This window comes from Planococcus citri, chromosome 1, assembly GCF_950023065.1.
Source record: "Planococcus citri chromosome 1, ihPlaCitr1.1, whole genome shotgun sequence".
NCBI lineage: Eukaryota > Metazoa > Arthropoda > Insecta > Hemiptera > Pseudococcidae > Planococcus > Planococcus citri.
The window spans coordinates 34124278-34135884 of record NC_088677.1 but is presented as its reverse complement, the minus strand read 5'-3'; the positions used below and the strand labels follow the sequence as shown (position 1 = coordinate 34135884).

General features: G+C 34.7%; 1 protein-coding gene across 2 annotated transcripts; it reads right to left on the bottom strand.

Moving 5' to 3' along the window:
* Positions 1-1133: 1133 nt before the first annotated feature.
* On the bottom strand, positions 1134-10993 carry MED1 (Mediator complex subunit 1). 2 transcript variants are annotated; one of them, XM_065344140.1, is made up of 14 exons: positions 10818-10993; positions 10546-10739; positions 10165-10271; positions 9947-10080; positions 9729-9864; positions 9409-9655; positions 9122-9335; positions 8816-9044; positions 8564-8744; positions 8445-8486; positions 8029-8121; positions 7085-7295; positions 4081-7002; positions 1134-3305 (listed from the first exon to the last, which is right to left on the bottom strand). In XM_065344140.1, the coding sequence occupies exons 3-14, from the start codon at positions 10264-10266 to the stop codon at positions 3251-3253; spliced, it is 4566 nt and encodes a 1521-aa protein (XP_065200212.1). In that variant the 5' UTR covers positions 10267-10271; positions 10546-10739; positions 10818-10993; the 3' UTR covers positions 1134-3250. The 2 variants fall into 2 exon arrangements, with proteins under 2 accessions (XP_065200212.1, XP_065200213.1); XM_065344141.1 differs by lacking the exon at positions 8029-8121 and having other exon boundaries at positions 10546-10993.
* Positions 10994-11607: the final 614 nt, after the last annotated feature.

Genomic DNA, 11607 nt, shown 5'->3' with positions numbered 1-11607 from the left:
GTACTAGTATTTTTCAAATCCCGAATGCAATTTCATCGGGTATTTTTATTATTCGTATCACTGAAAACTCAGGCAAACATGAGTTTTGCTACATTTCCAAGAAATATTTACAACTTTTAATCTTTGTTGTCCCAATTAACTTGACCGTGTCCTAGTTTCAAGTGTCCAGACATCAAATAATCATGACTATAGTAGGATGACACTATGGTATTGACAGGAAATTTGATAATTAATAAATAAAGAATCCGTAGGTAGATTCCGTAAAATTTTTACACCAGTTCTTCAATAATTATTATGCACCATTGTATCGATATCTTGAGGTCAGTTCGTAGAATTACGATTGACATCATACTCATATTAACTAGGTACCTACCTACTTGAAAATTTTCGTAGGAAAAAAATCAACGTAACTGGTTAATCGTAAGAGGGCTGGATCAAGGATTAGTGATCATAATTCGGTGTACCTATTACAAGTCGAATTCAACTTCGATCATCGATTGAACTGATTCGACGAGTTTTCAAAAAACTCACGATAAAATTGAAAATAAAGAAGATCAATATTCGATAGTAGTTGCAAAGGGTAGACGATATTTGATTATGTACCTAGATACTTAGGTATTTCGTCAATACCTAATCAAAAAAGGCAGATCATCTTTGTTTTTGTAAATATTTCTAGAAAATGATCAACGTCATTTCATCAACCTTAACAGATCACATTCTAAAACAGATAAACTCTGAACTTTTTCAGAAATTCCCAGACATTAGAAAATGAAATCTCATGAATTTAAGAGCTGAATTTGTGGGAAAGTTAGAGGTACGAAGAAGAGAAGCAATCGTAAACTCACTATTGTACAACCGCTTACTCTTAGAATTACCCATCAGCGTCAAAACCATCTTGCTGAAATCATCCCAAATCACCTTCCACTTCAAAATAATAAAACTTTAACACATTCAAATAACAATTTATTTACTCATTTCCTTAGATACATCTTAACGCACAAATGATCCAATTAAAATAGACCATCAAGGCAGTAAAACAATTGTTCTTAAAAATAATTTCATAACTTCCATTCAGAAAAAAAATTTACAAATTAAGAGAAACCCGTTCTTTAAGAATTTTCAACAAAGAGAGCTTACATAATATGTTTAAAATTCAATATTTGCAACACTTACTCTTTTTTTTTTTTCATAATTACTTACAATCTGTACAGTTAAAATGTATTTATTGATTCAACACGAAATTTTATCGGTGAAATAATCACAAGTTGTATCACAACAATAACAATGTAAAAGAAAAAACGTAATTTTCATTTGCTAAATTATTACATAACTGCAAATAAAAATCGAATAAATTCTATTATTTTTAGCATAATTACAACAAAATATCTAACAACCATTTGCTTTAAATATTTCCAAAATTTCACTTCGGAAATAAAATGTACTATAATAGGAAACTGAACCCTTGCAAAATTGTACTATTGCTTCGGATAAATTCAATACGCAGACATGAATAACCTCGTATCTAACATAATTTTACAGAAGCTAATTTACAAAATCATATAATACAATATTTATGGAAAAATCACATTGCAAAAATTCGTATCTTCAAAAAAAATCACTTATTTGACATGTGTAGGTATTTCAAGTACAAGATACGTCGCATCGTTCTGTCAGGAATAATAAAAAGGAAGTTGAATAAAATTATTCATACCTATACGCTAAAAAGTAAAAATAAATATTGTACCCTTATTCCGTTTAAATAATGGTAAAATTTACATCGGCACGAGTTAGCTCATCGAAGTACAATATATTACCTTACACCAATTTCTTCTTCAAAATTTTGCAACAATAAAGTAGGTAGGTACCAATTAATAAAAAAAATTATGTGTATAAAACAAGTTCTTCGAAATTTCGTACTCTTTCTATAGGTGGGTATAAATTGGTTCAATCTGTAATATGAACACTGTTACGTGAGTGGTTTCAGGACATCGATACCGAATACGTAGACGTACCTACCTATTTCGTTTTTCTCGTCTTTGCAACGAAAAGAAAAATTTAAAAAGATCATTTTATACTCAATACTCGAAATTAAACATTTTACCAGAGTTGATCATATTTCATCTAACGACCAATCACAAAATTTAATCATATGGATTAATATTTTCAAAAAAAATCAGAAGCCATTTTTTAGAATGAATAATTTTACTTTGGTCCCATAAAAATGAGTTTTCATTAAACTCTAATAATTTTACACATAGATATAATCTAATTAAATGGGTAAATGCTGAAAAATAAATACGACTTCGTTTTCTTCAAATTGAAGCGGCTTAACGAAAGAACATCAATAAATTTACACGATTTGTAAAAATACCTACACTGATAAACTGCATTGAAAATATCCTTCTGTTTCAAGGGAATTATATATAAAGGAATAATCGTCGATTGCGACGCGAAAAAAATTATTTTTGGAAAATTCATCCAAGATATCGTATCCTCCATTAGGTATACAAATTCATGCACGATAAAATATGTTATTTTGGAACCTTTCGTGTTAATTTATCGAAGTTTTCGCCTCGGACCTTTCGATTGAGACAGAAAAAATATTATAATTTCACATCATACCTTGCGGGTTATCAATAATTCTGAAGACTAATATTTCGAGCCCAAAATATTCATGTTTGAGTAGCTTTGAAAAAAATTGAAAAGCAATTTAGAGTTTGAATATATCGCAGAAAAAATATCAGCAGCAGCAATTTATGAATAAAGGACAACATTTTATGTTTTTGAACTGAAAATTTTCAGAAGTGAACAGGATACTATCTGCCAAAAAAAAATATTTCATCGTAATGAAAGGGGAGAAAAAGGGATTCAACGCCCCAAAACATGAAAAAATACATTTCAATATCGTTCGGTTTCGTTTTCATTTCTTCGAAATTGGAAAAATAGGACGAAAAATATCTTCAGTAGAGTCAAAACATCTTCGGTTAAAACTTCGGAAAAAACACGAAATGATTCTGCATAACACTTCTTGAAACATAGGTAATTAATCCTCAAAACATACAAAATAACACAGTACACAGAAACGTTTAACTTGTCATCCCTTCAAAAGGAATCACTTGCTAACATAAACTCGACTAATCCCTCGATAAACCCAATGATCGCATCTTCTATCTCCTCACTATCGGAATCACCTTTCAGACTCTTAAATACAGAACGTTGAATTTACATCGGCTAGAAAACGTTAATGTATTTACGTTACATCTGGAATGATCTTAACTTCGTCCATAAACTTGGAAAAATTCGTTCTAAAATGTGAAAAATTACAACATTGACTAATTAAGTGGAGATTAAAAGAGAGAAAAAAATACAGTAAAACTACTAAACACGTTAAATAAATAAATTAATTAATAAATACGAAAAAGAAAAAAAAAAACGAAGCGAAAAAGATAAAAACTTTCGACTATACAAATAATATATATGTATAATAAATACGTCGTTTAAATGGGTAACTTTTCAAAGAGCAATGACAATAGCGAAGTAAAAAAATACATCGATAAAAATTTCTAAATGATCAACGTAATAAAGCGCGTAAATAAAGCTAATGAGAATGGCGTAAAAAAAGAAAGGGGGCGGTAAGTTGAGTACGCTTACGCACCGATAACGTGACTAACAAATTCTACTACAGTTATGTTTATGAATTAGCTTCACTACACAGTTTTTTCCACTAATTTAGCGCGCAAGATTATCATTACCGTCATGCCATTTAATTCATCTACATGTAAACGTACAACATGAATTAAAATTTACGGAATTCGTGAAAATGCAAAATGATCGACACCTTTAAGCAATTAAATTCTCAAAATGAAATTTCCAGCTACTTTTTTTTTATCGAGTAATCATCACTGATCTCTCATATTATGAAAATATTTGTGATTCATCGATCGTTCGATCATTAATTTGAGAGCTGCTTGAGTATCGAAGATTCACTAATTCCGTAATATGTAATTAAATCTTAAAAATAGCGATACACGACAAAGAAAAAAATAAAACTTATGTTTTACGAAATTTGATTTTACTCACAAATTCATCTTGATACCGTCATTCGACTGAACGGCTGCCGAAATACTGCAATTCGAGTTCATGGCGTGAGACGGAGTATTAATGGCATCGATATTATTTTCCGTGCTGCATTTCGGTTTCATTTCGTACGAATTGGGTATCTTGCCAGAATCTATGAGGGCCCTACTATCTTCTAAGCTGACAAAAGGTATTTTGGCGGGTGATCCTGTATCCGGCTTAATATCCTTGATCCGTTCTTCGGCGACATTATTGACAGACGATTCGGATTTCTTGGCATCTTCGTTTCCGGATTTATTACGATCGCGATCGGATATTTTTGGAATTTGAAAATTCGTATCTAAATGTTTTTTTGTGAAGAAAGTATCGAGAGGTTGCGGTGGCTGTTTAGAATATTTTTCATCGTCTCCGCTCTCTTGGTTAGCCGGACTAGATCGTTTAGGCATACCGGTGAAGATATTTTTATTGTCTCCGTGAGTTTTCGACGAAGACGATCGTATTTTGTCTTTGTTGCGATTAGCATCGATACCGTGCGATCCTTTGGGAGAATGATTAGTTTTTGATTTCGATGAGCTGCTCGACTTGGACGAATGTTTCGAAGAAGCTACATTACCACTACTACTGCTACTGGTTTTATTACTCGACGACGACGAAGACATTGAAGATGCGCCAGGAACAGTCGTCTTATAACCGAGCGTTTTTTTACACGCCGTTGCACTATTGGTTAGTGTTTTCGAACTGGCATGTTTCGGAGATCCGCTACCTGGCGGTATAGACGAATTTTTTATCGAACCGGAATTCGAAGATGCATCTTTTGGACGGCTAGTCTTGATAGTTATTTTGATAGCGGGTGGTTTAGCAGGAGAGGTTAGGTTTTTCGCGTCTTCGGCACGAATAACCTGCGGAGCGCTTTTAACATCTTTCGAAGCTGGCGCGCTATTTTTAGAGTTGTTGCCGTTGCCGCAATCATCTTCGACGGGACCATCTCCGTGTTTTTGCGATTTCAGCTTATCAACGATCGCTGACAAAGAGCCTTTATTTTTATTAGTTTTAGGGCACAGAGTTGTTTGGAAAGCAGCTTTAGGATCCAGGGGGGCGGTCATACTGCTATCGTATTGCGGAGTTATCATCAGGTTAACAGCCGCATCAACTTGTTTCGACTTTACGCTGGACGATTTCATTTTAGGACTTTGATGTCCGGATCCACTACTGCTGCTACCACTGCTACCGCTGCCGCCATTACTGGAGCTTTTCTTCTCTTTGTGCTCGCGTCCGGACGAATCTTTATGCGTTTTGGTTTTCATTTCGTTGTTGATTTTATTACTAGACGAAGGCGAAGTTACGGCTGACTTCAAAGTCGACATACTCGGTTTGCCGGAGCTACCCGAAGACACATTTTTCGGCGACGACATGAGGTTGTGTTTCGGACTATTGGACGTAATACCTATTTTGGGACTGCTGGATGCTGGACTGGGTAAATTACCGACACCTTGCGGTTTACTCGATTTCATGTTGTTATTGGCACTGCCGCTGTTCGGACTGCCTTTATTGATCATTGTCACTGAGGTGAATTGAGCAGTCGGAGAAACCGTGCATTTTCTCAAAGCGCTACTAGGGGAAGGGGATCGCGGACTGGGCAAATCAGTCGTTTTGATGCTTAGCATTACCGGTTTCGATAGGGGATCCGATTTGGCAGGGATTTTCTCCGGTGGTCCCATCGGACTATCGTCGTGCTTACGCTTCTTTTTCTTTTCTATGCGTACTTTATCATCTTGCGCTTTGAGTTTCTTTCGATCGTTTTTTTGCCTCTCGTCTAATATCTCTTTGGCCGGAATAGGAGTGATGGTAAGGGCCGTAGGGATATTCGGAGGCATCGACGAAATCGGAATTATCTCGATACCCGGCCTTCTCTCAAGACCCATACTACTAATGACACTTTGCAACGACGGGCCACATTGTAACGTGGTCGATGGCGCCGACGACGACGACGACGATGAAGAGGAAGAAGACGACGATGACGACGATGGAGCTGCCGTAGGCGCCGACGTTATCGGTGTAATGCTCACGGATGGCGGAACTAGATTTTTATTTTCTAGCTCCGACAGCACGGATGACGTCAGCGCGTTACTATTCTCGTTTTTTGAATTCTTATTTTCGGTGATTTTAATAAACTGTTGAACGTCCTCGATGCTATCGTCCATCATTTCGTAATTACTCTGAGGCTTGTCGTTCATAGGAGCGTCAGCGGCTAGCTCCGTAAGAACGGAAAATTCTAGAGAACTAGACGAACACGGGCTAGGGTCTTTGGGTTCGACTACGATATCTTTGCGAGGAGTAGCAGGCTGCTCGGAATCGCTCGAGCTGTCGATTACGATTTCGCAATCGTTTGGTAACCGAGGTGGTTTCGATGTGTTGTACGAGTCACCGCCGCCACCACCTGTGACGGCTTTGCGATTAAAAAATGATTCCGTATCCATGGGTTCTGGTTTAGCTTCGAATATACCCTGCTGCGGTTCATTCACGTTCTCTAAAAAAGAAGGCAACGGTTCGTTGAAACTGATCGAATTCGAAGGGCCTTGCATCTCGGTATCGAAAGACAAAGCTGGTGCGGTAGTCGGTATCTCGAAAACATCGTCCGAATTAAACGCTCCGTTTCTATTCGCTAAGGCAGGAAACCCATCTAGCGAATTGTCGCAACTGTCCGAAGTTTCTATTTTAATTGGAACGTTTGGATGAAAATCCACGGACGGATACTCGCCGTTCTCTTTGGTATTCTCAGTTTCCATATTATTTTCAACGTTCTCGTTTAAATCGGCTACGTCGTTATTAGTACTCGATTCGTTCAGGTCTTCTTCATCCGACGTATCGGTTTGACTTTCCCATAATCTAATCAAAGCTCGCATTGTGGCAGGAATGGAAAACGATCTGGGACAAATTCAACATACGTTTAAGTCAGACATACTCCTATGTTGTTGTTTTCCAACGTACTTATTCATCGCACACTCACCTTTGAAGAGCTCGACAAGCGCATTCCTGAGCACCAACTACAGACGTATTAGCATCTTCCGATGCCGTTGAAATGTCGCATCGAAGCTCAGAAACATCACTTAGGTCTAATTCAGCTGTGATAAGGGTTTCGTCAATCGGATGTTCGAACGAGACGGTTATTTGTTGCAGCGATAATGGAATTACTTCGAACATGGTGATATCGGAAGCAACTGCGAACAAAATAAAATTATTATTTATTATTTCAATCGTAATTATCGAGGTAAAATATTACAATTTTTGAATTAATTTCGCCTTAAACGGATGAATCCATCCCAACAACGAGATTATCAAAGCAATAGGAAATGCGAATTACTAAACAACGGAAATTATTATCAATATTGCACTATGTTTTTTTACAGGAAAAGAATTATCTGATTGTTTCTTTTACAATTATAAATGGATACGCATAGCGTGGGAATTTTTTTCCCTTGTCGGTAGATTTAAAAAATAAAATATTGCTTAATATAGAAACCAGAAGCGCATAGCGACATAAAAAGTAGGTAATATAGATAACAATAAAATTGCTTCAATTCCTGAAAACGACGTTGACAAATTTTTAATCAAAACAGGTGGATAAGTACATTTATAAAAATTCATCAACATCAAACTAATAATGACTTCGTTGGAAAAAAAACAGAACTACGTTCATTTTTTACTTCTAATTAATTTTGAAGGTTGAAATAATTATATGGCAAGAATACTTTTCAATAATTTACACTAAGTACTTTAAAATTAATGAGAAAATCTACAATTTAACGAAATATTCGATTAAATGCTATGTACAATCAACAGTGCAACCCAAGCCAACTCTACTTTGAAGCCCGAATTAAATAATTTAAATTGCAGTGGAAAAAAAGGCAGCGACTAAGAAAATAAGCGATCGTTTTTCTACTTCATACTCACTTAGTTTTTGCGAAGGTTCATTTGAATTATTAAGATCCTTAAAATCTTCACTTCCGAAAAATTTCAGCCCAAATCCGTTACAGTATTCTGAATCTAAAGTAACAAATTACCAACGATTTCAGAGTCTTCGAATACTACTAATTTCGTCATCATCAATAATACACATAATTAATAGATGTGCTTTATTAAAAAGTGCCGAGGACGTATTTTTTTTAGAAAAATGTAATCAATTGAACCTTCTCGTTTACTCAGTCGCTGATATAACCCTAGTGTTTGAAAATTCAAATAAGGAGATGAATTTTCAAGAAGAATCCGTTTCAGAAGATCAAAAATTAACATATCTGCATTTATTAAAACTTAATTTTTGGACTCTTTTTAATTAACACATCAGCAATGAAAACTAAGACTGTACTAACCGGAAGACATCTCCAAATTTTTATTCAGTTTATCTGAAACATCTGAAAAAATATAAAAATATTCACATTAGTGGTGAGTAATTGAATTATCTACGAAGTTCGACAAATAATTTGTTCACCTTCGGCAGCTTTAGGTCTAATGCAAGATGAAATGAAACTATTAAAAAGAGCTTGCTGTCTTAGAAGAGGCAATATCCGAGATACGTGGGAAGGATGAGAAAACGGGATGCTCTGAACAATGTAAGCTTGTAAATCATAATTTTCTGTCATCACGTAACAATGCCGTTGATCTGGTAAAGTCTGAAGAAGAAAAAAATAATGTAATTGGCATCGATACGTGAAACAACAAAATAAACAAAAAGGTCGCTCACAACAATAGAAGAGTCATCGTCACATTCCACAAACTTTTTGTGGATTTCGCGTTTTATTAGAGATAAGATGGGAAATGGACCCTCCATTTTGTTAACCTCTATATCAGTAATTTCTTTCATTTGTTCTATGAGCGATTCGCAAATTGGCATACGTTCTTTCAGTTTCATAACAAAGCATGCTGGTAACAAATTTGTATTCGATGAAGTTAACTCTTCAAAAATGTGATTTCTGAAAACAAAAATAAAATAAATAACTTTCAAACAAAAATAACGAACAACGATTCAATAAGGAAATGTTATTCATACGGTTGCGGAGTATCTTGATTTTCATCAATTTTTTCAGATTTTATACTCTTAACTAAGGACTGAGTTTGCAGCTTATTCGTAGAACTACTTTCCAAACACAGCGATACGCTGTAATCAACTTCTGGTAAATCTAACGTTAATGGTTTATACGTTTTCTTCGTTATATCCAATAAATCGTAAGGTGATATGAAATAAATTATCTTCATCGGATGACCTGTAAAATACAATAAAAATTTGTATTCGGCCATGTACGATTCAACTGCCACGTCACAAAATTATCAAATTACCTCCTCTTCTTTTTTGAACAAGACCAACGTCGGATTTATGAATAATATGAAACGGATCCATCATAAATGAGCATTGTAATTCCGAAAGTTGAACAATATCCGCTTCTAAATATTGCAAAGAACTGAAGGCTTTACTTTTCACTCTTTTTTCAGCGTTTATATTATAAATGGATATCAGTCCTTCGAGTTGTAATGTGAAATCCTTGAAATCGCGGTTTTCCAACGTAGTTTTTAATTCTTCGCAGTTCTAATTAAAACAGAGTAATAAATTTCAAGACACGTATCGAATCTTTCTGACGTCATTGAAATACGGAATTTACCTGTTGTTCTGCGTTATTTTCGTGATGAATTTTTACATCTTTGATATCACCGTTTGGTTCTAAGACTACTTCAACATAGAACATATCCGACGATATGAAATATTCGTAATTGGCAGTCCCCGAAACGAATTTCAACCTACATAAAAAAAATACAAAAACAAATCGATATTTTTATGAGAAATTTCAAATATTATCGATACAAATAACATACAACTTACCCTAAATGCCGACTTATAACTTCTAATCTTTCGATTATCGCCGGAAGAGTGGAAACTAAAATGTTTTGTTGCAGTATATCCAGACATTCTTGCAAATAATTTTTCTCTGACACTTCTAAAGCATATCTTTTCTCCTGGACAGTGAAAATTAGTTTGGTAAACGATTAGATTTGTTGAAAAATAATTCGAATAGAATTTAAATCATTCTCTAGCCTTACCAATAAAGTCATCCTTAATGATTTGGAGTACTCCTTGTAGGATTTGTAATTCCCACTTTTTGTGCGGAGTTTCTCCATAAGGAAACTGGCACTTTCATCCATATTGGCTGAAACACGAAAAGAAATCAAATCAAAAATTATATCGACTGATGTGTGATGAATAGCATTCGGTTTCGGTATAAGATTAGAATTGTCGGTCAAATCAGTAGTCCCATGGGCCATTTAATAAAATACGAAAGCCAAGTTGTTGAGAAAAGAATAGAAACAAAGAATAAAGACATGATTTCCAAGAGAACTGCTCCAAATTTGAAAGTCAGAATGACAGAATGAATATGTAATTGCATAGAACAAAATTCTAGATCAAAAAATTGATAAAATTACCTGATGAGAATACAAAGAACAACTGATTGAAGAATTACAGCATATTAAACATATTGATTTGGAGAACAGCGTCGGAGTACAGTACACGATGAAAAAGGAACATTTTGCATAAATATGATCACGAATCAATCCCGTCGGAGTATAATTAAATGATCATAGCTCGACGTAGATCATTTGGTGATAGTGAAAGCTTCCTATGAGTATGATAAAACACCATTGAAAAATGTAAATACTGGCTTTTGCATCAAAATGATAGTTCGTTCATAACTCACGATCGATGTATTTTATTTTGTAATCGTTCGACGCATGATAGATTCATATAAAACGTCACGTATCGTAAAAGATAACCTTATACGAGAAAATTAAACATCGATAAATTACATTTTAAAACTTCAATAAATAATTGAAATTACATCTGTCGAAAAAAAAAGTTCAAGAGTCTTTTTCTTCTTCTTGAAACTTTTTGGACTTCGGGTTTGGTGACTAGCGCCCAGAATTTGAAAAACGACTCTTCAGTTACCTACTTAAGTTACCTATCTCGTTTTCATTGTTTTGTTTGCCCACTTTTTCCATTTTTTTTGCGTCTCAAGTCTCAACTTGTGTGCTTCGATATTGCTTCGCCGTTTCGACAGATTTTTGGGTACTGTTCAAAATTGAAATTGCTTGTAAAATACCAAAATGGCTAGGATATGCATTGTAGGCAGGTAATTTTGAAAATTGAAAGACGAGACGAGAGTAAAGTTTTATAGGATCCGTGGCCTCGAATCAAAATATACGTATAAATTTGAAAAAATTCGAACGATAGAGAAAAATTTTGAAAAATAGAACTCTCAAAAACGAGACGACCACAATAAAGAATAAGCTCAGATATAATCATGGCTTGAGTGATGTATCAATCAACAGAAGCTAATACCACAATGCACAACGAAGTACTTGGTTTTTCATTTTGATAATAGAATACACTCTGTCTCTTTTAAAGTACACAGACCAACAAAGTTCCTTTGAAATACAAGCACTCAAGCAGCATAAATGTGGAACAATAATTGGGAATCAGAGAATTGA